Source organism: Muntiacus reevesi, chromosome 1 (assembly GCF_963930625.1).
Source record: "Muntiacus reevesi chromosome 1, mMunRee1.1, whole genome shotgun sequence".
NCBI lineage: Eukaryota > Metazoa > Chordata > Mammalia > Artiodactyla > Cervidae > Muntiacus > Muntiacus reevesi.
Window position 1 is genome coordinate 184735919 of NC_089249.1, and position 27070 is coordinate 184762988.

Sequence of the window (27070 nt, forward strand, 5' to 3'; positions counted from 1 at the left end):
ACTGTGTCATGTGGCATGACTTTGCATGTTGAGGCATGTTCTGTGTGATGAGGGCTGATACACCTGAGTGTCTGGGGTTTGATGGGGAGGGGGCTGGCACTTGAGAAGGACTCTGTATATTTGGTCTGACACCATATGGCATGCGAAGAGACATGTCAGAAGGGTCATGGAAGAAGCAACTTGGGCTGTGGAGACAGGATTCCCATGACTGGCTGGGGGCATTCAGGGTTCAGTGAGGTTACATAGCCAGAGCTGAAATTCCAACCCTTATCTGTCTCCAGGGCTTCCCTGGTGGCTTAGATGGTAAAGTGTGTCTGCCTGCAATGCGGAAGACCCGGGTTCAATCCCTGAGTTGGGAAGATCCCCTGGAGAAGGAAACGGCAACCCACTCCAGTACTCTTGCCTAGAAAATCCCATGGACGGAGGAGCCTGGGAGGCTGCAGTACATGAATGAGGTCGCAAAGACTGCGACACAACCGAACGACTTCACTTTCCTTTCCTTTCTTTCCTATCTGTCTCCAGAAGCCCGGCAGGGTGTCCACTGGGGGCAGGGCACACTTTCCTCTGCCCACCCACTTCTCAAGGAAATGCTAGGTTTGGTCTGAAGGATGTTGCCAAGAAGATACCCATAACCCAGAAGGAAGACTGAGGCCTGAACAGTTCAGCATGTGGAGCATTAGCTGGAAGAGCATTGCTCCCTGAGTGGAGGGAGGGAGAAGGGGGAATCAGAAGTGGCCTTAGAACTTGCATTCAAAGAATGTGGACCTAACGTAAAGGGCTTTAGGGTGGTGGGCAAAGGGTAGAAACTCTGCAAGAGAGATCTCAGGGGGGTTATACAGCTGTTGTTGAGGAACTCGGGTTTGGTAACGGTGGGCAAAGAAGTACACTGCCCTAGAGCGTCTGGATGGCTCCTGGCCAGTCTGAGAAGTTGCCAGTTTTACCTGCAGGAGATGGGAGCTCTGGGAGGTGCCAGTGTCAGATTAATAGCGGGCAAGTGATTAGCATCTTATTTACATAGCCCACGCCCCTTGCCCTTCCAGCGGAGTCTGGCAGAGTTGGGAAAGGGGGGGTTAGGCTTGACCCAGACGCCTCGGATTAGTGGCCAGCTGTCCCCTCCTGGGTGGCAGCTGAAATTCAAGACGCGGATTAGATAGATTTTCATTCCCAGCCTGGTGGGGGTGAGGTTCGGGGGGAGGGGGGGTTTCAGGCAGCACCTGTGCAGGTGTGTGCGCGGCGCGGCTGCCTCTCGCCGGCAGGGCAAGGCTGACCTGAGGTCGGCGCTAGTCAGCCGCCGAGACTCAACCTGGTCCTCCGGATCCACAGGAGCCTCGGGCCAGCGCTGGGGGCTGGTGACCTTCGAACCATAAACACAATCTCCGGACCGAGGCAGGCTTTGCAGAAAGCAGGGAAACTCAGGCGGGCAAGGTCGCCCTTATCCCGGCAGAGGACCCGACTGTAACGACCCTCTCGTCCGTCTCCCTCCCTAAGCGTCTAAGAGTGACCTTAGCCCCGAGTCTGACTAGGTTGCCCGTGGCGGGGGGGGCAGGGCCGAGAGGAGACAAGGTCACCTGTTGGAAGGTGGGGAAGGAGTTCACGCCGGCGGTGGGGGCGAGAGCTGAGGTCGCCGTTGGAGGGCGGGGGCAGGTTCCCAGGCCACCGGGAGCCGGGTCTTGCTGTTCCCACGGGTGCCCCGCAGCAGATGGGCCCAGGCCTCTTTGTCCCTGGTCGCGGCCTCTGCAAGGTCAAATGTCACCGCGGGGCCGCGGGCAGGGGTCAGGTGGGGCGGGGCCGGACCTCAGCACCACCCCCCCACCCGGCCTCCAGGGACTGCAGGGGGGATAGAGCTCCTGGGCTAAGGCGGGGCGGCCCCCCAAAGGTTGGATCACCTCGAAGTTCCGGGATCTGTGGCAGACCTTCTTCCAGTCTCCCACCGGACCCCTCCCCTAGGCTTGTGTCCCTCAAACGCCAGTTCCCCGTCCCTTCCCTTCTCCGGGCCCCCTCTGACTCCTTGAGCCTTCTCTTCCTTGCAAGTCTCTGGCTCTCATCTCTGAGACACCCACCTCCACGTCTCCCCCCCATCAAGGATCCTAGAAAGTTCAGAACAGGGACCTAGACACCCATCGTCACCCCAAATACCCAGCTAGCGCCCCCCATTCCCAGGCCGCAGAACCAAAGGGTCCTCTCTCTTTAAAAAAAAAAAAATATTTGGCTGACCCGGGTCTTGGTTGCTGCAGGCGATATCTTTACTTGGGACATCTGAGATCTTAATTCCCTGACCAGGGATCGACCCCATGTCCCCTGCAGTGGAAGCACGGAGCCCTAACCACTGCACTGCCAGTACCTAAAGGGTCCTCTTTAACCATTCAAGCCCAACTCAGGTTATGGGGCAGAGAACTCCACTCCAGTCAGGCCCTTGGAAAGTCCTTCCTCGTGTCTAACCCTAGTGCTTCTTGCTTTCTGTACTTGCTAAAACCTCCCTCCCCCCTCATACCCAGCCACACCCTCCCAGGAGGCCCAGAGGCCCAGGGCTGGGCATCCATTGCCTGGCTTCTCCAGAACCTTGGTATCCTCTTAACTGCTGCAAGATCTCCAAACATCTCCAGCCTTTGCCAGGGAGGATGTCCCTCAGACGTCAACTGGAGAGAGGGGTGGCTTTTCTCAAGGACCCTTCCCGAGAGGGGAGGGTGTAGGAGCCTGTGGGGGCAGAGGACCCTTTTCTCCTGCCTGCAGCCCTCAGAGGCCCAGCCACGTGTCCGAGTGTCCAGCTTAGCTCAGGGCAGGGCAGGAGATAAGGCCTGGACCTTCAGGACTCCAAGGTGAAAGGTCACTGCAGGAAGGGCTTTTCCAGCCGGTTAAAGGTTAACAGGCTCAGAAGCAGAGGCTCAGGCTTCTTCGCCCAGGGCGGCCTGCTCTCCTGAGCATACAAAGGGTGTTTAATATATGCTGGCTGTCCTAACCCTGGGTCTTGGGGGCAGTGACATGGAGGTCGAGCAGCAGCTGGGAGACTCTGGGGAGCCTGGAAGAGACATCTGTAGTCCAGTCGGCCCCTGGTCAAGCTGTTTCTGTGAAGCACAGAAAGAAAGGGAAATTAAAGGGGAAACGGGGCAGGCCCCCGGCAGGGGTAGTGGGCATTCCTGTCGCCTCCAGCCTCGCTGGGCGGGTGGGCGCCCTGCCCCCAGAAGCCTGAAATTCTGGAGAGGGGCCCCCTGACCTCGCGCCCCTGCCGGCCGCAGACCACAACATCCCTTCCCCCCCGGAGATTCCGAACACCAGGTGTTAGCCCAAGCGGAGAAAGGGTGGGGTGGGGGTCGGACGCCGCGACTTTCTGGAAGAGGAAGCAAATACAATCCATCATGCAACTGTGCAAAGAAATGCCCCAGGGGGGTGTGTGGTGTGTGTGTGTCTGTGTGTGTGTGTGTGTGTACTGCGCAGGGGCGTGCTCCCCGGTGCAACCGGCCCCCCATTATTGCTTCTGCCGGGAATGCAAGGGGGTGGTGCCGAGGGGCGCCTCGAGGGCGGTTGAGCTACACAACTTCCAAGGCCGGAGGTGGAGGGGAGGGCCTTAGAGAGACATCTTGGCGAGGCTGCGGAAGGGCAGAGGGCAGCAGTGGCCCAGGCTCCCGCCGCGGCCCGGCAGGGGTTAAGGCTGGAGCCGGGCGAGGACGGGGGTGGGAGTGGGGTGAGCGAGGGAGGAGGAGGGAGGAGGGTCAGGCCTTGCGGCCCCGCGCTCCGCCCTAGCCCCTCCCGCCGGCCCGGGCGCCGGGCGCCGCGCACGGCCACCCATGTCCTTATAAGGGCGGCCGTCGCCGGGGCAACGAGCGCCCGCCCCCAGCCCGCGGCGCGCGCCCCTGCCCCCGCCCCCGCCCCCCGCCCGCCCCGCGAATGGAACGTTGTGTGTCAAACCGGCCGCAGCGCGAGGCCGGCGCGCGGGGTCGGCGGCGAGAGCGAGGCTCGGGCTCAGGCACAGGCCCAGGCCGGGCGGGCGCGGCCGCAGCGGGGGCGGCAGCTCGGGAAGCGCCGGCCCGCGGTCCTGCAGGCCCCGAGCGGTCGCTGGGGGCCCTGGGGGACTCAGGGGGTGCGGTGACCGGCCCCGGCGCACGCCCGCCGCCCCTCCCCCCCGCCGCGGGCGGCCGCGCAACTTGCGGCCAAACTTTCCCCCCGGCCTCCCGCGCTCGGATGGCAGCCCGCTAAGTTGGCCGCAGCCCTTGGCCAAGCGGCGGCCAGGCCGGAGGGCACCCCCTGCGCTGCCTGGGTCGGGCCATGGCCCGAGCTCCCCCGCCGGGGCCCCAGGGCGGCGGGGCGCGAGTCCCCGGGGCCCCCGGCCAGCACCTCTAGCGCGCCCCCCCGGTCCGGGGCCCGGCCCCGCGCACGCGTGGGAAAGTTGACCTGGAACCGGCCCGACCAGTTCCGCCCGGGCGCGCGGACCGGCCGCAGGAAGTTGCTGCAAAACTTTTTTGGGGGGAGCAACCGGGTGACCCCCGCGCACCGGGACCGGATGCGCGCCGGTTAGGGTCCCCCGGGCCTCGAGGGGTGCCCCGAGGGAGAAACGCGGAGGGGGCGCCCCGGCCCCGCTGCCCGGGGGCTATGGCCATGGTGACCGGCGGCTGGGGCGGCCCCGGGGGCGGCGGCGACACGAATGGCGTGGACAAGGCGGGCGGCTACCCGCGCGCGGCGGAGGAAGACTCGGCCTCACCGCCCGGTGCCGCCAGCGACGCTGAGCCAGGCGACGAGGAGCGGCCGGGGCTGCAGGTGGACTGCGTGGTGTGCGGGGACAAGTCGAGCGGCAAACACTACGGCGTATTCACCTGCGAGGGCTGCAAGAGCTTCTTCAAGCGGAGCATCCGCCGCAACCTCAGCTACACCTGCCGGTGAGCCCCCTCTTTGCGCACCGCCGCCGGCACCCGGGCCGGGCCTCTGACCTGCTCGGTCACCTTGGGCCTGGCGCTGACCTTCCCTGGCTCTCTACTGCCCGTCTGAGATCGGGGCACAGGTCCTTCGCCCCCTCTCCATCACATTCCTGGGATTGTGTATACAGTCGGCGCTGTATCGGTGCAGGTCCCCCCCATCAGGTGGTCCCTGGCGGCTTCCGCCCCAGTTACTCGCTCCTCCTTCCTCCCTTCCTTTTCTCCGGAGAGGGGTCAGCTCTGCGCGGCGAGGGGTTGGGGTGCTGTCAGGGGTGGGTCCCTAATCCCAGGGCATCCCGTCCCTTGGGAATCTCGGCGCGCCGGGGACCCGGTGGGGATCGAACGTGGAACTTGGACTGTGGAGCTCACAGCGTCCGGGGGCCATTGTCTGCGGCCGCGCGGATCGATACGGCGCGCCCTTGGGGTCAAATATCACTTCCAAAGTCGCCCTGACTACTGTGGCGGCGGCTGGAGCGAAACTAGGTGGCACAGGGCGGCTTCCTTCGCCTGGGGCAGGGGGCGCTTCTGCTTCGGGGGTTGGGCCTGCGCCTCAGGGGGAATCCCCCTGGGCGCTCTCTGGGCCCTGGGTCACGGGAAACTGCTTCGAGAGGTCCAAGGTGGAGGCTGGATTTGACCGCATCTTGGCTGCTCCAGCCCCGCACCCCGCTCTACGCCCCCCCGCCCCCAGCTAGGAGTAGGTGCAGAACTGGGATCCTGGAAAATCCCTGAAACTTTTGTCGGTTCTGAGACTGGGTGGGGATGAATGTTTCCAAGAAGCAGCCCCGGGCAATCCTAGGTTGGAGTCCCCACTGGCTGGGTGTGACCTCGCTAGCTTTTCTGGTTCCCGCCCGGGGAATTAGGTCTAGGGGAGAAGCTGCTGGCACTGGGTGTCCAGTTCAGGACACCCCCTTTCCCACCACTTTTTGCTGAGTCCCCTTTTGCTCTGTTGACAAACCCCTACTCTGCATCCTCCAGGAACATACTTGGGCTCTGCAGAGCCAGTTTGGAGGGTCCCATTTTCCACATGTGCAAAACTAAGGCCCAGAAAGCTCTTGGCACCTGCCCTGGGTCACCCAGGGAGAGACCCTGCCCACTCGGGGCTTAGCAAGGGAGCTGTGGGGTTGGGAAGGCGGCGGGGGCCAGGCGGGTCTGGGTCAGGACCTCCCCAGGGGGAGCTGCTGATGGAGGGCTTGTTGGCAGGGCCACTGGGTGGGGTCCTGGGTACCTGAAGCAGGAATTTGGCCCCAGATCTGGCCTGTTGGGGGCGGCTCTATATGGCATGAAGCTGGCTTACTCCCTCCTCCAATGCTAACTGGGCCACCAGACTTTGGCCTCATTCTTGCTGCTGGAATAACTGTGTGCTCTCTGGCCGGGTCTTTAGGGAGGGCAGGGGAGAGGCTCAGGTGGTTTGGGGGTCCTAGATGCTCCCTTAGAGTGGGAGCACCAAGGCCAGGGAGAGGGGCCTGGTTTGCCACCAGCAGGTTCTTCAGAAGGTCTGTGTTGTGTGACCGGGAGAAGTCACTGCTTCTCACTGAGCCTCAGGTTGAATCAACAAAGACCCCTCAGGGCCTGACGTGGATGGTTTGATACCAGCACCCTAGAAAAGACCCCAGTTCCAAGCCCAGCCCTCTCCCAGTTTGAGTGAGACACAGGCATCCTAGTCTGTGGGTTCTGGGTTGGGCCAGAGGGAGGGATGGTCTGGGGTCCCAGGAGGAACAAGGAGCTCTGCCTGAGGGTCACAGAGGAAGGCCACAGGAGGTGGACCTTGAAACATGAGGAGTTTAGCAGGTAGAAGCGAAGGGCACTCCTGCAGAGGGTGTGGCTCCAGCAAACACTGAGTGGGCAGGCTTGGGGATCAGTGATGTAAGGGTGATGTAAGGTGAGACCACTCAGGCATGGGAGAAGTTAGAGCCAAGTGGGTCAGAAATTCTGGAGTGAAAGTAGTGGGGAACCATGGAAGAAGGTGTGTGAGCAAAAGAGGGCAATGATCAAATTGGACTGAAAGCCAGAAGCCCAGGGAGAAGGCAGAGTTGGACTGTGGGGTCTGCCAAAGCATGTGCTGTTTAGGTGGGATAACAGGTAGAACTTCCTGTTTCCGCATCTGGAGGGACAGAAGATCTGTCTTGACTCTACAACTGGGGAAGTTGAGGCAGAAGGTTCAGGGCACCCCTGAAGTCTGGGGGACCCGAGCCAGGCCCCTGCCTGCCTGCCCCAGGCCTGGCTGTTTCCACCCGGCTGCCCAGGACCCTCCCACTGCCTGCCTGCTGGGCTTTGTTCTGGTTCTGCCTGAGCTCCCTTTGCCCTAGTAGGGCCCCTTCCTGGGGCTCGGAGGCTGGTGCTGCAGAACGCAGAGGCCTCTGGAGCCTCACCTCTCCAAAATTGGCCACTGGGACTCCCAGGTGGGCCCAAGTCTTGACACCCTCCTCCACCCCCACTCCCAGTTTTCTCCAGAATGAGTGCATCCCGTATAGAATTGGCCTCTGGCCCCCCGATTACAGATGGGGAAACTAAGGTTCAGTGGAGAAGTCGCTGCCCAAGGGTCGGGCCTCGGGTGTCCGCAGCTAGGATGTGTTTGACTTTTCAACTTTGTTAAGTATTTTTCTTCCTTTGTGACTGGCTCCGAGTACCCTATTGGTGCCCAGCTGGGACTCCAGCCCTCAGCCTGGGCCTCAAAAGGCTCAGAGGAGGTCAGCCTTGCAACTGACCTTGGACGGAACTCATTGCTTCAGAGGGCGGGGCCACATGTCCCATCCCTGGAAGAGGCACCAGCAATCTCGGAGGACTGCCTGGAGGAAGCTTCTTGGGCCCCGTTAGGTGTTGGATGGTCTTTCTAGAGGAGGGGTTTGACATCTTTGAGGGGTACAGGCATTCATTCATTCACTCTTTTGTTTGTTTATACATTGATGGTGGCCTTGTGTCAGGCAGTAATGTTGGGGCCCCGTGGTGCTGTGACCCCATAGAGGACTGGCCTGGGTTCTAGTCTCTTAAGTCAACTCACAAAGTCTTGCTCGGTGACCATGTTCCTTCTCTGTTCTCACAGTGCCCTGGGGACAAAGACCCTGTCCCCTGGCCTGACAAGGACCAAGTAAAATGAAACTGGAAAGCTTTTGGCTATCATTGTCATTCTGCCAGGAACTGCCTCTGGTCACCTGGGGAACTTGTATTCATCCTTCAAAACCCAGTTCCAACATAACCCTCCCTGGCATGCTAATCCACTTTGCCACAGACTGCTCTTCATCTGTCTCCACTCCCCCAAATTGTTGTTTCCTCTTTGCACACCTCTGTGCCACTTTGGGGTCACCTGCCCAGCCCAGGTTGTTGGTAGGGATGGGGGGTGGTCCTGGTGGCTCCCAGGCCAGAATGTAGGTGTCATGGTGATCCCCTTGGTGACCCAGGTCCAACCGTGACTGCCAGATCGACCAGCATCACCGGAACCAGTGCCAATACTGCCGCCTCAAGAAGTGCTTCCGGGTGGGCATGAGGAAGGAAGGTGAGTCCCCGCTGGGGTGGGGCAGGCAGGGGGTGAATAAGCGGCCTGCCCTTTGCTCCCTCTCTTGGGGTCTGGGAGCCATGGAGGGCGGGGTCTGGCGCCTGCTAACCTTGTTACCACCGATCCTGAGATCCCATGGGCCTCGATCTGGCCCTGGGCTGGAGGAATCCAATTATCTGTGGCCGCCTGGTGGCTGAGGCAGAACTGGGCTGCAAGGGGCTCCCCCACTCCGGCCCATGTTAGAACCTTTCTCCCCACCACCTCTCCCAACCCGGCCTCAGGGGCAGAGAACCTGAAGTTAACCCCGGTAATCCTCTGCCCTCTAGCCTGGCCACCACTTTCTGAACAATGATGTACCTTTTTTTTTTTTTTTTTTGATTTGCTTTCCCTCCACCCTCTGCCTTGTGTTTGCCCAAGGCAGGAACTCACCTGACTAAGGCAAAGGGCAGCTCACCCTTCCGCCTGACCGGGGGTGCTGGGAGTCAGAGGGAGGCCCAGCCTCTTGTCCTTGCCCTGGGGACTTGGGTGGATCCGCGTAGGGCAGCTAGGTCTAGAACTCTGATCACTCTCAGAATTCAGGTGGAATATGTAGACTTCTACATGAAGCACTGGGCTAGGGAGCAGAATCTGGCCCATTTCAATGACGGCCCCAAGGCTGGACTTCGTGTCACTGCCTGGACTCTTATGAGCCAGGCTGGCAGTTCTTTTCTGTGTCTAAAAGCTGAGTCTCTCCTGCTCTACTGTTGGTTTCTTCTCTGCTGAGCCTCTGTGAAAGAAGCTGGGAACAGCCGCCAGAGTCTTTCTCTTAAGATCATCTGATCACTCTCTTTGGTCATGTGAAGTTGGGGGTGACTGCCCATACCCCCACCCCCGCAACCTGGATTTTGTCTCCACTTGTGAATTTGACCTAAAATCCACATCAAATCCAGGCTTCAGATCTTCAAAGTCTCGAGGTGGAAGTAATAATCTCAGATCATGACCCGAACACAGCCCTATCTCTTGGCCTTTGCACAGGTGGTTCCCTCTGTCTGGAACACCTCCCCCAGACACCTACATGGCTTCCTCCCTCACCTTCTTTTAAGATTTACTGAAACACCACCTCCTCCGAGAACCCCTCCTGATTACCCTTTGCAGCCCCTTTATTCAGGCCATCTATCTTGCTTTATAGTTTGCTTGCTCCTCCATCAGAATGTCTGCTCCTCAAGGTCAGAAACTTTTGTCTGTCTTGTTTTCTGACACATCCCCAGGGCCTACACCAGGTTCTAAAACATGGAAGGTGCTTAATGTTTCTTGGCTTGAGTTACTATCCATTTAGTTCTTACTCTGAGACCCTGGTTCGATTCCTGGGTTGGGAATATCTGCTGGAGAAGGGATAGGCTACCCACTCCAGTATTCTGGGCTTCCCTTGTGACTCACTGGGTAGATAATCTGCCTGCAATGTGGGAGACCTGGGTTCGATCCCTGAGTTGGGAAGATCCCCTGGAGAAGGGAAAGGCTACCGACTCCAGTATTCTGGCCTGGAGAGCTCCATGGACTGTGTAGTCCATGGAGTCCCAAAGAGTTGGACACGACTGAACGACTTTCACTTTCACTTTCATGTGCCAAAAGCTATTCCAAGCCAGTTAGATACATTCTCACTTAATTCAGTGATTGGTGTTATCATCGTCATGATTATTATCAACTGCATACTTTTATGGGTGGGGAAAGAGTACAGAGAGCGATCTAATTGTGGTTGGGATTTGAACCCACACAGTCTGGGCTTAATGGGAAGAGCTGGGGAAGGGGTTCTCAGGAAGCAGGAATAGCAAATGCACAGTCCCTGAGGTGGCCAGGTGATGGATGAATGGTGGCAGTGGGCTTTAGAACCAAGTGAGCCAGAGGTTGATTGGGATTCATTGTCGGCCCTCAACCCGGCTACACTCATTTGACAGACTACAGGTTCCTGAGACTTCAAATCACATGGGATAAGGCTTGAACCCTGCTTCCCTGATCAGCTCTGCTAGCCCTCAGCTCCACTTTCGTCCTTCTGCTCTGCTCCATGGTGGGTTGACCAGAAGTTCATGGGGGTGATGAGACCGTGCATGCCACCTCATTAAAGCTCATTAATTAGTCTCTGCCGGGCACCCAGCCCAGTCAGCCCCTCCACCCCGCCCACTGTGGCACAGGCCAGGCTGGCATGCAGCCATCCTTCTTCCTTGCACCTCAGCTTTCCTCTTCTCACCTACCTGATCCCTGGGGGCACTGGCCAAGGTCAGCAATTGGTCCTCCCCATTCACAGGCAAAGCTACCGATGGAATCTCATGTTTTACTGAGCACCTGCTGCTGATCGGGTTCAATCCCTGGGTCAGGATCCCCTGGAGAAGGGAATGGCTACCCACTCCAGGATTCTTGTATGGAGAATCCCATGGACAGAGAAGCCTTACCGTCTGTAGTCCATGGGATTGCAAGGAGTCGGACATGACTGAGCGACTAACACTACTGACCAGGATTTCATCCTTAACACTGAGGTCACTGCAGAGGCCCAGGCAGATGAGAGCTGCTCTAGGGGGCCATGACCTGGAGGGTGGGGCTGGGAGGTAGAGGAATATCCTAATTCCATAGGAGAGATCAGTGCCAGCCCCTACTGATCACTTGTTTGAGGGGTAGGCTGGCTATGTGCCCATGTCCTAGGAAGATAATTGCCCACCCAGACCCATTATCAGCTCTTAGACTCCTATGATTGACAGATGAGGATATGATTGACAGGTCTGGCTTCCCTAGCTGCAGAGGGGAGCTCACAGTCCAGAAGAGGGGGAGGGGGATATGTGTGATTTAAATTAGCCCTCACCCAGTGGTCCCATTTCCACCTGAGATGGTTCCCGCCGCCCCCCCCCCAACTTCCTCCTCTAAAAGTAGTAGTCTGATGGTGGCTGGACTCAACCTCAGGTTGAGGGCACAGGGTGGAGCAAGGTGGGGCATGCAAGAACTTGGCCTCTGTCCTCCCAACAAGCATTGTGCCTATGAGGTAGGGATTGGGGGTTCAGGGAAAGGTTGAGTTGGGGGGCTTGGAGTGGAGGGAATGAGTAACCTGGTCATTTTATCTCCAACCTTTCTTCCTCCCTACTTGCCCCACCCCGTGACTCGGGGTACCTACTTTCCCGCTAATTCCTCCCCCCCTTCCTCACACCCCACTCTCCCCTCTCTGGTTTCCTGTGTCCTCACTCCCCATCTCCTGATTCCTGCTCCCCTCCCCCGTCCCCTCTCCCCTCCCTCTCCTGTACCTTCCGAATTTCTTGCGGGGCTGGCAATCTCCCTCCCGCTTCTCCCCCCCCCCCCCCCCCCGCCTCCCCGCCCCCCATCTCTGTCTCCCCTTCACAGCGGTGCAGCGCGGCCGAATTCCGCACTCGCTACCCGGCACCGTGGCAGCCTCCTCGGGCAGCCCTCCTGGCTCTGCGCTGGCCGTGGCCGGCGGAGACCTCTTCCCGGGGCAGCCAGTGTCGGAGCTGATCGCGCAGCTGCTGCGTGCCGAGCCCTACCCCGCGGCGGCCGGGCGCTTCGGTGCCGGAGCCGCGGGCGCCTTTGGAGCCGGGAGCGGCGCGGCGGGCGCTGTGCTGGGCATCGACAACGTGTGCGAGCTGGCGGCGCGGCTGCTCTTCAGCACCGTGGAGTGGGCGCGCCACGCGCCCTTCTTCCCCGAGCTGCCGGTGGCCGACCAGGTGGCGCTGCTGCGCCTCAGCTGGAGCGAGCTCTTCGTGCTGAACGCGGCACAGGCAGCGCTGCCCCTGCACACGGCGCCGCTGCTGGCCGCTGCTGGCCTGCATGCCGCGCCCATGGCCGCTGAGCGTGCCGTGGCCTTCATGGACCAGGTGCGCGCCTTCCAGGAACAGGTGGACAAACTGGGCCGTTTGCAGGTCGACTCCGCGGAGTATGGCTGCCTCAAGGCCATCGCGCTCTTCACACCTGGTGAGACGCCCTGAAATGGGGGGGCTCTGGCCGTGGGAGGGGCCGGGTGGGGGAGGGGAGAGACCTAGCTTCTGACCCTGACCCCCTTAGTTCTCCACTTCCTGATCTACAGCTAACCAGACTTGCGTCCCTGCATGTGCCTTCAGCGCTGTTGGGGGACAGTGAGGGAGGCAATGCAGGCGGTCTGACACCGTGATGGCCCCACCCCCTGATTCCAGGCCTTCCTAAGAATTTTGATCCCCCACAGCTCCACGTCTTAAGGCCCTACAGCCTCCCTCCTTGATTCTCAGGCTCCCTGAGAACCCCCACCCTTCACCCCCTCATCAAGGTGTTCATCGTGGTCAGTGGGCACTGATGGCAGAATGACAGGTGGGGGGCCGCGGGAGGGGAAGTCTGCCCACTTGGCTCTGTCCGTCACTTACTGGTTTCTGTTCTCCCTAAACTCTCTGACCCTCATCTGGCAAATCAGGATGCTCCTCTTGTTACTGACCACTTAAGGAGGACTGCCTTCCACTTGTGAAAGGCAAGGGTGCTCTGACACCTGGTTCTGGGCTCTCCTGGGCCCTTCGCTCCCTAATTCCTAGGACCCTAGACCACTGACCCAGGGCTCCCAACCTGCCCCGCTCCAGGGGCCACCCCCAGCTGAGCTGGATCGGGTAGGGGGTGTGGCTTGAAGCCCCTCCCACCTAGGGGCGGAGGAATCTTAGTTCCTTCCTAGTCTTCAGTAACCCTCCCACCGCCAAAGCCCTGCTTTATTCCAGGGAGTGGTGGCATAGCAGACTCTGCACTTTGCAAGGAGGTCCCACTAGGTGTCTCCTGGAACCAAGGATGCGGGAGCCAGACCCAGGCTACTCTGGGAGGTGGCTTTTATCCAATAATATGGCTTTGCTCCTCTTTATTTACCCAGGACATTCATAAGGCTCTCACCTGTCACCTTCACTCACAAGGCAGGTCTATTTAGTGTGTCTGAATACCCTCTTTAGGCTTTACTTTTCTTCCCAAGTCCCCTTGCCAGCCCCCTCTTCCCCTTGAGCTTTTTATTTGTGGTGTTTTCAGCCTCACCTCCTGGCATGCAGAACTTCCCCAACCAGAGACTGAACCCGCAGCCCCTGCAGTGGAAGTGCAGTCTTAACCACTAGACCACCAGGGAATTCCTTCCTCCTTAAGCTTGATTAGAACTTGTCTCCCTGTTAAATGCTTTAGTCAGGGCCCCTCCACCCTTGAGACATCACTACTTGCATCCCGTGTCATCATCCTTAGATGAGGCCACCTTAATATCTCTTGGGGACCAACACCGCCTTAGATATTAGACACCATTTGTGCCCTAGGCCCCATCTCTCATCCCTTGAGTGCCTTCCTCTGTACCAACTGCCCTGAGTGGTGTCCCCAGCCCCGGTCAGCCCTGGGGTCCTGTGTCCTCTTGCCACCACTTCTGACCTTTCCCTTGTCCCTTAGATGCCTGCGGCCTCTCAGACCCAGCGCATGTGGAGAGCCTGCAGGAGAAGGCACAGGTGGCCCTCACCGAGTACGTGCGGGCCCAGTACCCATCACAGCCCCAGCGCTTTGGGCGCCTGCTGCTGCGGCTCCCTGCCTTGCGTGCGGTCCCTGCCTCCCTCATCTCCCAGCTATTCTTCATGCGCCTGGTGGGAAAGACGCCCATCGAGACGCTGATCCGAGACATGCTGCTGTCAGGAAGTACCTTCAACTGGCCCTACGGCTCAGGCCAGTGACCAGACAGGGCCAGGTCTGCAGACCTCAAGGGACACGGATGCTCAGGCCTCTTGGGGGGAGCCTCCCCTGGACAGAGGACCCTGGCTTCCCTCCTCAGACTCCTATTTTTTAAAGACTGTGAAATGTTTGTCTTTTCTGTTTTCTAAATGATCAGTGAAACCAAAAAGAGACTGATTTGTCTAGACTCCAGTCAAGTCTTCCCCAGAAACCCTGATCAAGATGAGGGGCGAGACAGAGGGTCCAATCCCAGGACAGCCTTGTCTCTTGGTGCCCCAAGATTGAACTCGTGAGGGTGTGGCTTCTCTGGTGTGATGGACAAAGTCCTGGCGTCTGGACTGGAGGGGCAGCTGCAGCCAGGCAGGGGTGATGAGTGCCAGACTGATCCTCTGGACACATAATCCACGTTGGACACTACATGATGGATGAATCAAGGCCAATAATAAAGAAGTTTCCTACCTGCACAGTCTCCATCATCTTAGTGGGGGGAGGGGTGACACAGAGGGCACCCTACCATGGGGACCCACTCCCAGCTCAGCTGGAACACCTACAACCTAACAACAGCCCTACTTGCAGGCTTTGTTTGTGTGGGATAGTTTTGTGGAGAAACAGGCTGGAAGGAGAGGCCAGAGGTCAGCCAGTGAGTCTGTAGGAGTTGGGCTGAGCAGATGGCTCAGGTTTGAATTTAGATTCTGGCCTATGAAAGTGAGCCTCGTACATTCACACAAACCCTGAACTAAGCACTTGATTGTTTTACTTTTTTTAGCTGCACCACACAGCTTATGAGATGTTAGTTCCCCAACCATGCCAAGGCCTAACCTCTGGATTGGCAGGGAAGTCCCTTTGTTTTCTTTGGCCAACCCTTAATCATGGTGTCTGGGCCCCAGTGTTCTTGGGAGAGATGTTTGGGGCTAGTTCTGTCACATGATCTCAGCCCAGATAGAGCCCTTGATTTCGCTGGCCACAGGGACTGGTTTAGGGAGGGCGTGTGGCCCAGAGCTGGCCAGTGAGATTTAACGGCAGGATTGGAAATTAGGAGGATAAAGCAGAGCCAAAAAGGAGACCAATTTCCCAGGATACTTTTGGAGCCCCTGGATCAAGCCATATCTGAAACCCTTGGGTGTTTTAGTTCCATGAGACGTCCCCTTTTGTGCCCGAGTGTTTAAAATTGTTTTGTCACATGTAATTAAAAAAACTTTTAGAAACTGGCATTTAGAAGATGGAGACCTCTAAGGTCAGACCTTGAAATGTGGACTTAATTGAGGTGATATGGGGTGATGGAGGGCACCAGGGGGCTTGCCATCCTGGCCTCAGAAGGTTGTGGCCCAGTTCTATAGTGGGAAAGGCATCTATGGAATTTATGGCAGGACCGTGGCTCTAGGGGATGGGTAGAAAGGGCCTAGATGGTGGTGGTGGGTGACACCTTTTGGCCCTGACTGAAGGCTTGTCAAGTGAAGACAAATTTATCAAACGCTCCTTTGAAAACAGGGGAGAACCTAGGTTTCACCCTGTAGGGTGGGCCAGGGCTTAGCCATAAAGCAGCCTCAGCCCTCCAAAATGTTCCCCATTGGAACATTTTGATGGACATTTCCCCATGTCCATCTCGGAGGACATCTGGGAAGTCGGGAACAAGTGAATGAAAGTCTCTTGGGTGTGCCCTGTCCCCAGAAGGGGACTGAGGTTGGAATGGGATGAAGCTCTTCCACTGGCAGCTGGGCTGGTTTCTGCCCTGGGCAGGTGTTTTCTGAGAGGTCCTGTGGATAAGTGAACGTCTGTCCACTCCAGCCAGGCTGGACAGCAATGCGCTGTTTCTCAGATTCACAGGACATCTGTGGACTGACCAAGACCGTGGTGTCTGTCCTGCTTCTAGTCGGTCAGAGACTTGGATGCTTGTCCAGGCCTGATTGCTGAGCTCCTACAAAACCCAATCCTCTTCTGCAGGGAAAAGACATCTTGAACCTCCCTGGTTGTCAGGACACCCGTCGGGGTCCAGCCCTCTGTCCTTGCTCTATCACACTGGGCTCTCTTCCTGAGGACACGTGTTCCCTGAGGACTGATCCTGAGGCTGAGGCCTCTCTGTGACCCAGTGGCTGGCCCTGCCTTCCTTGCCTGCAGCCTGCCTAACTGTCCGTGTCCTCTGGGAGGCCAAGGCTCAAAGAAAGCTGGGCTACCATCATTGGGTTTCACATGGAGCCTGGTCCTACCTGTGCTCCATCCACGCTACCCAGAGCCTGGCATGGGGTGGACATTGGGGAACCCTCCTGGGTGAGGAGGTGACGGTAGCAGTTGGCCCCTCAGCTTCCTACTCTTGGAGACTCTTGGAGGCCAGGGAGCCCCCTGGACAGACTAGGGTTCACAGTCCACCCAGAGACCCCGCCAAGTCCCTTTCTCAGATCCTTAATTTTTTTTTCCCTTGGGAAAATGGAAGAACAATTTTTTGGTGACAAAGAGTGAAATCAGGAGTTTTAAGTGGCAGTAGGTATTTAATAAATGTTTATTCCACAGGGATGGGGAGTGGGACCTGCTTCTAGGGGATGGACTGGGATGTGGGGTCTCCATGGAGGTCCTGCAGGTTCTGGGAAGTCTTGCTGGAAGAGGGGCCATCAGATCTAGGCCTCAAAGGCGAAGGCATTTAAAATCAGGCATGGCTATGGCTACCCCAGGTGCGGCAGCAGTAACAGCAAAGATCAGGAGGGAAGAAGAGAAGGAAGGGCAGGGTAGGGCCCCCCACTCTGATGGTTCCCTCTGTTTGCCAGGACGCTCAGAAGTACACAGAGCCCTCGCTGTCTCCTTGGTCGTCGAATTTCTGGATCTGTGACTTGAGGTGCCTTAGTTTGCCCTTCAGGTAATGGCAGCGAGCCTGCTTGTCCAAGAAGCTGGGGTCCTGAGCAGGGTGAGATCCAGGGAAGTCTTTGTGGCAGTCTGGCCTATGCCTCTCAAGCTGCTTGAGCTTTTGTCTTTTCCTCTCTGAACCTCAGTTTTCTTTCCATGAAACTGGGCACAAGTGCCCAGACTCATGGGAGTGTGAGTATGTGGAGGGGGGGGTGCAAAGGCCAGGCTGTAGGACTCAAGAGGCATGACTCACCATCTGCTTCTTCTCAAATTCCCTCCAGACACGGGCAGCAACATGGGCCTCCTTCTGCCAGGGGAGAAGGAAGTGGGTGCTCAGGGAGCACAGGACCCAAGGAGGGATGGGGAAACTGAGGTTCAGACAAGGTGGACCTTGTCAAGGGCTGACCTTGGCCCATGTGATGTGGTGCCCGCCCAGCCTGGAGGAGGAAGAGGCGCAGAGATCTGAATCCACTGGGCTAAGAGGCCAGGCTTAGGCCACTTGCAAGGGATGTAGGGTGAGGGTTTCCACCTGGGTGCTGACCTGGCTTCGGGGTTGGGGCAGTGAGTTCAGCAGGGCCTCCAGCTGCTGGAGCTTTGCCTGTGCTGATCCCACCTCCTGCTGGAGCTCCAAGAACTCTGGGTACTGGTCCTGAAACACTGCAGCATAGCGGTTCCGATCCTTCTCAGTGCTCACTGGTGGGTACTTACTACCAGGTTGAAAGGGGGTCAGAGTATGAGTGGAAAGAACTCTTCCACAATCAGTGTAATTTGCTTTTCTTTGACTCTGTTGGGCTCCCTGCCCCAAATGCCCTTCTTCTCTTTTTACTATTTGGTAAACACTTACTCTTCCCTTGTAGCTCAGTTGGTAAAGAATCTGCCTACATTGCAGGAGACCCAGGTTCGATTTCTGGGTCAGGAAGATCCCCTGGAGAAGGAAATGGCAACCCACTCCATTATTCTTGCCTGGAGAATACCATGGACAGAGGAGCCTGGCAGGCTACAGTCCATGGGGTCCTAGGAGTTGGACACGATTTGGCGACTAAACCACCAAACTCTTATTCACTTGTCAAAGCCTCAGTCTCAGTGCCCCTTTCCTGTTCCAAGAAATTAGGAATCACTCACAGCTCATAGTCAGGCACGGGGTGGGGCCTAGGCATATGTCTCTCGCGGACGGCTCTAGTAGACTTCTTGGTGCCCAGGCGGGCCCGGGAGGGGAGTTCATCCTCAAATACAATCTTCTTGGGCTTTGTCCTGCGGGCTCCGGGCTGGGGTTGGCACACAGTTGGCTGGCACACAGTTGGGGGAGCGCTGGGTTTGGGGCCTCTAGACACCAGTCGCTGCAGCAGGCGCAGGAATCATGGTTTGGAGTTAACGAGGGTTAGCCGTCATCCCTTAAACAGGGGGGAATGAATTCTATGCTTGGGCTCGGCCTGGGAACCCGTCTCCCTTTCAGACTCACCGGAGGACCAGGACCAGGGCCAGGCGGACGGGTCTGCAGATTCCCCCGGGAGCCATGGGTCTGGGGGGGCTCTCGGGCGGGCATCGGCTTGGGGGCGGCGCCGCTCCGGCGTCCCCGGGCCGGTGTGCGGGTCCTCCGGGGAGAGTCGCGACCCGCGCGTGGCGGGGATGGTCGGCGGGCGGACTGTGGACACAGCAGGGGGACATGATTGGAGGTGGGACGGTGGGAGGACTCACTGGGAGGCGGCTCCCAGAGCGGCCAACTCCTTCACACGCTGCACTTTCTCCATCTCCGCCCTCCTTTGCATAGACGCACGCCATTGGCCTCAGAGAGCCCCAGAGCCCGCCGCCGAGTGCGTGACCCGGAAGAGCGCTATGCAAATAATCCGTTACGTACCGCGCAGCCCAGGATTGGCTCGCGTTAACCCCGGCGCGGCCCGCAATCTCTCCCTCACGGCTAGGCGGAGGCCACGGACAGCGCCCCCGAGAAGACCCTTGGGATCTCCGGTCCGGTGGCGGGCCGCACGAACCACTCCTGTCTTGGGTCACCTGTCCCAGCGTTTGGGGCTCCGACTCTAGGTCCGCTCCCGAAGTCCGTGTGGTGCATCAACGACAGGCCGGAGTCAACTGGCTGGGTCGCTCCGCGGGTCAGGGGCGGGGCCTCGGTATATAGGGCGGGGCTGGCGGTGAGGGGGCGGGCCTGGGGAACCGGGAAGTGGACCCCCACCCTGGCGGTGAGACTGACGCAGACAGCTAGCTGCTGTGTTTGGGGCCGGTGACTCACCCTTTCTGACCCTCAGTTTATTTGGAGAACTTTCGGCAGAGGATGAGATGGCTAGACAGCATCACCGACTCAGAGGACAGAAGTCTGAGCAAACTCCGGGAGACAGGGGAGCCTGGCGTGGTGCAGTCCATGGGGTCGCAGAGAGACCGATAAGACAGCGACTGAACGACAGCACCAACTTATCTATTTACTCAGCGGTTGTATTTGAAAAATAGTTCTTTAAATAAGCACTGGAGGCATGTTTAGATAATTCAAATAGAAAAGAAGCGTAGCGCAGAGTGAATTTCTCACCCACCCTTACTCCCAGAGGCCACAGTTAATTGTATCTTCTTTCGGAGAGATTCTAAGTCAATGAGAAATTCTCCTCACTACGGACAATACTATAGAAAAAAGATTCAAGTGCACATTTCTTTGGCAAATTGTGGAGGACTATGTAGGATAAATTCCTAGAAGTGAAACTTCCCGGAATCCACGGGGGAAAGAGACCTGTGTATTTTAATTTTGAAAGATATTGTCAAAAAGATTGAACTGACTTGGAAAAGACTCTGAAGCTGGGAAAGTTTGAAGGCAAAAGAAGAGGGTAGCAGAGGATGAGATGGTTACATTACATCACCAACTCAATGGACATAAATTTGAACAAACTGGTAGATAGTTCTGACTTCCTTGGTGGCTCAGATGGTAAAGCGTCTGCCTACAATGCGGGAGACCCAGGTTCAATCCCTGGATTGGGAAGATCTCCTGGAGAAGGAAATGGCAACCCACTCCAACATTCTTGCCTGGGATGGAAAATCCCATGGACAGAGGAGCCTATAGGCCTCAGTCCATGGGGTCGCAGAGTTGGACACCACTGAGCCACTTCACTTCACTTCACTTCTGGTAGACAGTGGAGAACAGAGGAGCCTGGTGTGCTCAAGTCCATAGGGTCTCAAAGAGCTGAACACAACTTAGCGACTGAACAGCATCAATTGTCAAGTTGTTTTCCAGTGAGCTTGTGCCAATAATGCTCTAATCAACTGGTTTTCCCACAGCCCTTGCAACCTCAATGGCATCACAGTTTCCTGGATGTGTACTTTCAAAGTTTTAAATCTTACCTAATCTGGTGAGTGAGAAAATTCAGAAACCATTTGTATTTGTTTTCCTGTTTATTTCCTGCAAATCTTTTTTTTTTTCTTGTTGGCTTTTAGGAGCTTTTTATATACTAAGGGTGTTAATTTGACCAGGTAATGTATCTTTGCTGTTGCTATTATAAATGGGATCTTCCAATATATTTTGCAACTTTGTTTTTTGCATATAGCAAATTAATTATTCATTAACCCTCTTGCTGGTTTACTAAATTCTCTTACTGAAATAGCTGTTTTAGTTAGTTTGCTTGGATCTTTTTATATAGACAATTTTATCATCTATGAATAATTTTATTCTTTTCTTTCAATTTCTTTTTGTGGTCTAGTTGCATTGACTAGCACCTCCAGACAATATTAAATCATTGGAGGAGATGGGTGGACTGTTGAGTATCCCTCCACTCCACCTCAGTTTAGTTTCTTCACTTTGATGGTAAAACTTCTAGTATTTGCCCATTAAACTCAACACTGCCTTTGACTTGAGATTTTTCCATTCAGTGAGGAAATGCTCATTATTTTTAATTGAGACTTTGCGTAATGGATGCTGTGAACAGTACAAGGTACCGTTTCACCCTATGATTTTGATTCCTGATGCATTAATATGGCTATTAACATGCTTCCTAATACTGAACCATCTCTGAGTCAGAAGCATGAGCCTCCTTCTTATGGTCTATTTTAAAAAAATTGCCACTAGAGCTTTCATAAAGCTTTAAAAAACTGCCACCAGAATTTTAAAAGCTACTAGCGGTGGTTTCACACCTATGCTGGTGGAGTGGGGGTGGGGCCCACACGGACAACTCCATGCTTGTTTCACAGTGCTCTTGCTTGGATGGTCTGGGACAGGCACCTTCTGTTCCACGCTTCCTTACCAAGCTTCTTCAGTCATCCGTTTCACAGACTTTGCTCTTGACATCTGGAGTAGGGATAAGCAGAACCCAGGACCCATACCTCCTCTGGACTCACACTCCATGACCCCTTCCAGGGTCCCAACTCCAACGCCCACCCAGACTATGACCTGGGCAGGGCAGGGTCTCCCCTGATTTTCTTTTGTTTGCTGAGGGACTGTGTGAAGCATCTGCAATGTCCTGAGATCTTAGGCTGTGGCTGGGCTAAGCCTTGTCTCTCAATTATCACTTTGAATCCCAAGGAAAGCCCAGCACTGACACCCTGAGAGGGTAACAGGCAGAAAGGCTAGGGGTCCCCAAATGGAGTTAATAGGTTGCAACTGTCAGACATTTTTTTAACCTCTCTTTTAAGTGGCAGGAAGAAACAAACTACAAGTGTCAGACTTTTCCCCCTTCTCTATACAAAATTACAAGTTTTCTTTAAATTTTATTTTTAAATTAAATTTTTTAATTTAAAATTTTGTGTTGCCATGATGACACCTGGTTCCACCTGAAATGAACTTTTCTCAAACCTTTAGCTAACCAATGCGTTTTTCTTATGGAAATGTTTTTCTTAAGCTATGGTAATGAACTATGTACTTACTTTAGACTCTTTCGGTAAGTAAGTTCTGCCTAAGACTCAGAACCCTTAATGGTTCAACAAACCAGTATGCTTTACTCATGGAAATGTTCTCTTCAGCTATGTTAGTGCAACTATGTATTTGCTTGGAAATCTACCTTTCTACAAGATTCATGTCAGTTTTCTTTGTTTTTTTTTTTTTTAAGAATTTATTTGGTCGCACCATGTCTTAGTTGAGGCATGTGGAATCTAGTTCCCTGACCAGGGACTGAACCTGGCCCCCTGCATTGGAAGCACAGAATGTTAACCACTGGACCACCAGGAAAGTCCCTATGTCAATTGTTTTATGGCCCGGGATGACTCACCTCGTGCCAGTGTTATCTCAAAACGCATGTTGTGCGTGAGGGGCCTGGTGCCACTCTGAGTTTTCAGACGTTTCCTTTTCTCTAATTAGCAGCTTGCTAATAGGTATATAACTTCTTGCTAAAAACTAGCAAGGGGGCACTCTTTCTGCCCCCCTTCTGATGTCTATGTCAGAAGCTTTCTCTCTTTTATACTTCAATAAAACTTTATTACACAAAAGGTCTGAGCGATCAAGCCTTGTCACTGGCTCTGGATTGAATTCATCTCCTCCGGAGGCCAAGAATCCAGGCGTTGTTCACAGCTCAAAGAGACAACTTTTCAACCCTTCCTACGGGCTGACCTCCAGGCATGGCCCCACTCCTCCCCCACCCTCCCCAGACCTTACTTCGACTCCACAGGAATGTGTTTGGCTCTGACTTCATCATATTGGGAGTTCTTGGGGCCTCTATGGGCCCTGCCTTGTCCAGTGTGAAGCAGGTACCTGGGGTGGGGGTGGGGGAGGGGCGGAAATGGGAGGCAGGCTTGTTGACTCACCTCCCCCAGCTGCCTGACCTCCTTCCTTCCCTGGTCGTGTACTCTCTGTAGCTCTCAGGGGGCTCCAAGGGCCTTCCCATCATGTTGCCAACCCCAAAGGGCATCATCCCTGGGCTGGGTGAAGGGCAGAGAGCGGACAGGTGACACAGGCCAGGCCAAGTCTTTATTTGAGTTTGGGCATGATACGGATGAAGAGGATCATGCTGATGAAGATGAAGCAGACGACTATAAGCATGGCCCAGAGCAGCCAGTTGACGGACTTCTGCGTGTGCTGTTCCAGCCGCTCGGATTCTGTCTTCAGCTTTTCCAGGTTCTGGTCGGCCATCTTGAGTGAGTGTGACAGGGTCTGTGGGTGAGGGAGGGAGAGTGTCAACAGGACTGGGTCCAAGTGTCGCCTCTTCCTACTGTATTGGGGTAAATCTATACCTCTCGGCCCTTGCTAGTGTGGTTTCCTCTTCTGGGAATGCCATTTTTTACTTCTGTCAAACTCCTAGTCATCCAGCTAAGTCCCAGCTATAGGGACCTTCTTCTGGGAAGCATTCTTTGATGCCCCAAACCAGAGGCTCTAGGGTTCCCAGAGTCCGCATACCTGGTTGTCCTTCTTGATGACACTCTGGGCAGCCAGTGTGTTGGTCTTGAGGCTCCGGGCCAGGCCGAGCATCTCCTCTGCCAGCTTCTCCTGGAGGTTCTGGTGTCGCTGCAGGACGAGGTCTAGCTCGGCTGCTGACTGCTTCTCATCCCTTGGTGTGGGCCCTGACACCCCACTGACCCCACAGATGGGTAGACCAGTGGGTATGAGATCAGGGAGTGGGGGAAGGAGGGAAGAGACCAACATGTTTTCAAGGGCCCTAGAGGTTACAGTTCCAGCTACTGCCCTGCTTGGGGCTGTTTCTCCTTTTTTTGCTTTGGCTTCTGGGAAAAAGCATCCTCAGAAGTGGCTGTTGGTTAGTGGTGTTTTTTATTTTTTTTTAAATTTAATTAATGCTCCCCAAGGGCTGAAGATACTCACGTTCTCTTCCTCACATCCAGTTCGGGCTCTGAAAGCAAAACAAGCCAAGCAGGCAAAAAGGAAGAATTGGTTTGCTGTTTTCCAGTTTCCTGACCATTGCCCGGGATGTGTCTGCTACTCACAACGCCATTTCCCATTCTGTCTGCTGCACAGCAGGTGGGCTCTAGGTCAGGCTTCAAAGCATTCCCTGCTAGGAAGTGTTCCTCATCCGGGCTCCCCCAGGCCCCAGGTCTTTCCCTCTAGTCAGCCTTAGTCCCTTGGGCTGGAGTGTCCAACTCTGGGGCCCCTTCCTCTATCCTGGCACCCCCTTCAAGTATAACTTGGTAAGGCCCCTGGGCACAGTTTCCCTGGGCTGTGAACACCCTGTGGGAGCCAGGTTAGGCACGAGGGATGTGGGGCACTAAGGACACATGTCTGTCCCAGGCCTTGAGTCCTGTTCTGCTCATGCTGTCTCACCTTCACTAGAGTCCTGTGGGAAAAAAGGAGAGGCACAGAATCACCAACCATGCCATGCCCCCAGACCTGTCCTTTCTGCTTTCCGAAACTCCCCACCCTCAATCAGGGCCCTGGACAAGACCTCTGAGGCTCAGTTTCTTCATCTATAAACTGAAAACAAGGGTTCATATTTTGAAGGTATTTTTCAGATCCACAGAAAGTGCTCATAGAGGTATCTGTCATCCTATTTCACAGATGAAAAAAACTCACTGATGTGTGGTGAGGCAGGGGCCAAACCTTGCTCTGAGCCAACTCTGGGGCTTTTAAGTGTAGATGTGCTGTTTTTGCCTTGTAACAAAACTCTTATTCATCTAGTAAAGCTCTGGCCACGATGGCTGTCTGTTGGGAAGCCTTGTCTGATGGTCCAGGTCCTGTCTGTTGGGTATCCTAGTCCCTGCACCGGACAGTATTTGTTGTTCTGGCCACCTCCATGCACAAATTCTTGTCCTCAACTAAAGCTTCCCGGGGACTATGGAGGGAGCCCTACCGTGCCTAGCAGCTCACTCCGCATCTCACTGGTGTACCGAGCCCGTGACTGTAGGTGCACTGTCTTCGTAGCGGGTACCCGTTCCCTGGCTGTAGTTGGTACTCGGCCAGGGGCCAGGAACTGGTTGGCTAGTGCCTTCTCTGAGGAGGAGGTCTGCAGAAGCAGGAAGAGAGCAGTCACCAGAGGGGCAGGCCCCAGGTGAGCATGAAGGCTGACCAGGCAGAGGTGCCCCTGCTTACCAGTTTCTCTGCCTGCAGCATCCCTTTCAGAAAATCTACCTTCCGAGAATATTCATTGAGCACCTCGGAAGCCGGTTTGCTGGAAGGGGAGAAGAGGAAAAGCAAAGCCTATTGTGCCCAGTTGAGGGGAGGTTCTTAGCGGGAACTGGAGACCTTGTCTCCAGTAGGAGACTCAATTTTGAACCACTGTGGCCGCCTGCACTCACCTCGCCTGTGCTTTCAGGGCCTGTAGCATGTCCTCGAGAGCTCCCACATACTGGGGACAAAAAGTGGGGTGTCAGCCCAGTCCTCCCCCAACCCCTACATCCTGCTCAGAGATCAGAGCCAACAAGGGGCGAGGCCAGGATGGGGGCGGGGTTGAAACAGGAGGAGCCAAGTATCAGGAGGCGGTACCAGCTGAGCCCTAGGGAGAAGGCGGGAGAGCAGCAGGCGGACGTGGCCGGAACCAACCGGAAGGGGCGTGGCCAGGCTGGCTGGCGGGGCGGGGGAGTCGGGCCCGGTGGCCTCTAGCTGCGGGTACCACTCTCCTGGATTCGGGGTTTACGAGGAGACACGGGATTCCCTACCTTTTCTAGACGCCACTCGTCCGGGTCCCGTTTCTCCGCTGCCATCGCCTCGCAGCGGCACAGCAACCGAACCAGGTTCAGCTCCAGCCTCGACGCTGCCATCACCACCCGGTGGTACTCCGCCCCTTCCGCCGGCGCCATCTTAAGAGATGGCGGAAGTGCCTTCCGTGGCCTCCTTCCGGTCGGAAGTGCACTGTTTGTTTGCTGTCCCATTCTTGTTTAGGGTGGCGGAAGTAATGTCTTGTTTCAATGCGAGACACCATCCCGTCTGCATTTACTCCGGTATGAATCGCTCGCTAATTCTTGCGAGCATCTTGACCCTTCCGGAAAGGTTGAAAGGATCAGGTCATTCGGTGCCAGAAGACCCACATGCAAAGCGTGAAGTGCTCATTACTTCCCCCACCTCAAAATTCCTACCCCTCTCTCCACTTCTTCCTGAGTTTTTACCACTCTGAGCCTTTCTGCATCCAGGCAGTCTTCTCTGAATTCACGAGGAGAGGCCCTGACGTGGGACTTCGGAATCCAAGACTTAGGGGCTATTATTTCCGGTCCCAGCCCTGACCCTGACTCCACCTCCCGTCGTAGCCATGTGTTTCTTAACTTTTTCCGGACCTGTTTCTGCTCTTGGGAAACGGTTAGTCTGGCAGTGACATGAGCTAAACCTGGGAGCATGAGGTGTGGCTGGGTCACCCTCAACGCCCAGAACCCCGTGGACAGAACCCCACCCGCGTTCTCAAGAAGTCAAGGCACCTTGTTCGAGTCTCCCTCTGTGGGCCCTCCGAGTGAGGATGAGGACATTAAGAGGGGCTGAAGCCTGGCGCACATCCCTCAACTATCTCCCCATCCTTCAGGTTACCTGTATTCAGGCCACATCAGTGGCCTTGGTGCCCTATAAGTACCGTGGATGAGTCCAAACTCAAACCCAGGTTATTGATGGGGTGGGGGTGGGGGCGGCTCTAGAGCCAGACAGGGCTTCCCAAGTGGCTCAGTGATAAAGAATCCACCTGTCAGTGCAGGAGACACAGGAGACGCGGGTTCGACCCCCGGGTCAGGAAGATTACCCTGGCGAAGGAAATGGCAACCCACTCCAGTATGCTTGCCTGGGAAATTCCATGGACAGAGGAGCCTGGTGGGCTACAGTCCATGGGGTGGCAGAGAGTGAGACATGACTGAGCACACATCCACACATGCATGAGCCAGAGAGGGCAGGGTCTGAATCCCAGGCCTCCCCATCCCAGCTGCATGGCCTTGGACTAGACTGCCACCTCTTCAGCATGTGCCACCTAAACTCAGGTTTGTCACGGTCTCTAACTCCCCCACTCCTACAAACCCCATCTGCCAACCAGTTCCCACAACTGCTGATCTGGTTGCAACCTGGGAGCTTCCAGCTTCCCCCAGGTAATGGTGGTGGTGCTGTTGCTTCAGGCTCTAGTGGGTCCACCAGGACTGACTCCCCACCCCCCACCCAAGGCAGATGACCCCTTCAGCTGACATTTAAGCCCCTGCTGGGGAGAGGCTATGTGTGACAGGAGGCAGCTTCCAGGACAGCAGGCTCTCCTCAATGTGGCTCTGCCATGAGCTGCCTGCTTCCACTGGTCGAGCTTCCACTGCAGGGGGTGCGGGTTTGATCCCTAGTCAGGGAACTAGGATCCTATAA

The 27070-nt window shown here is 56.0% G+C and overlaps 3 protein-coding genes across 3 annotated transcripts; 1 reads left to right on the top strand and 2 right to left on the bottom strand.

The window, feature by feature from the left end:
* Window positions 1–3897: 3897 nt before the first annotated feature.
* On the top strand, window positions 3898–14526 carry NR2F6 (nuclear receptor subfamily 2 group F member 6). The gene is made up of 4 exons (XM_065917473.1): window positions 3898–4868; window positions 8300–8394; window positions 11752–12336; window positions 13792–14526. Exons 1-4 carry the CDS (start codon window positions 4585–4587, stop codon window positions 14064–14066), a joined length of 1239 nt encoding a protein of 412 aa, XP_065773545.1. The 5' UTR covers window positions 3898–4584; the 3' UTR covers window positions 14067–14526.
* Window positions 14527–16537: 2011 nt separating this feature from the next.
* Window positions 16538–19006, bottom strand: OCEL1 (occludin/ELL domain containing 1). Its single transcript, XM_065917474.1, has 6 exons — window positions 18752–19006; window positions 18356–18538; window positions 18019–18233; window positions 17438–17603; window positions 17150–17203; window positions 16538–16948 (listed from the first exon to the last, which is right to left on the bottom strand). Exons 2-6 carry the CDS (start codon window positions 18437–18439, stop codon window positions 16826–16828), a joined length of 642 nt encoding a protein of 213 aa, XP_065773546.1. The 5' UTR covers window positions 18440–18538; window positions 18752–19006; the 3' UTR covers window positions 16538–16825.
* A 3755-nt stretch (window positions 19007–22761) lies between these two features.
* Window positions 22762–25960, bottom strand: USE1 (unconventional SNARE in the ER 1). Its single transcript, XM_065931864.1, has 9 exons — window positions 25861–25960; window positions 25414–25733; window positions 25054–25103; window positions 24848–24926; window positions 24609–24761; window positions 24083–24095; window positions 23627–23654; window positions 23207–23381; window positions 22762–22963 (listed from the first exon to the last, which is right to left on the bottom strand). The coding sequence occupies exons 2-9, from the start codon at window positions 25624–25626 to the stop codon at window positions 22781–22783; spliced, it is 894 nt and encodes a 297-aa protein (XP_065787936.1). The 5' UTR covers window positions 25627–25733; window positions 25861–25960; the 3' UTR covers window positions 22762–22780.
* Between the last annotated feature and the right edge of the window lie 1110 nt (window positions 25961–27070).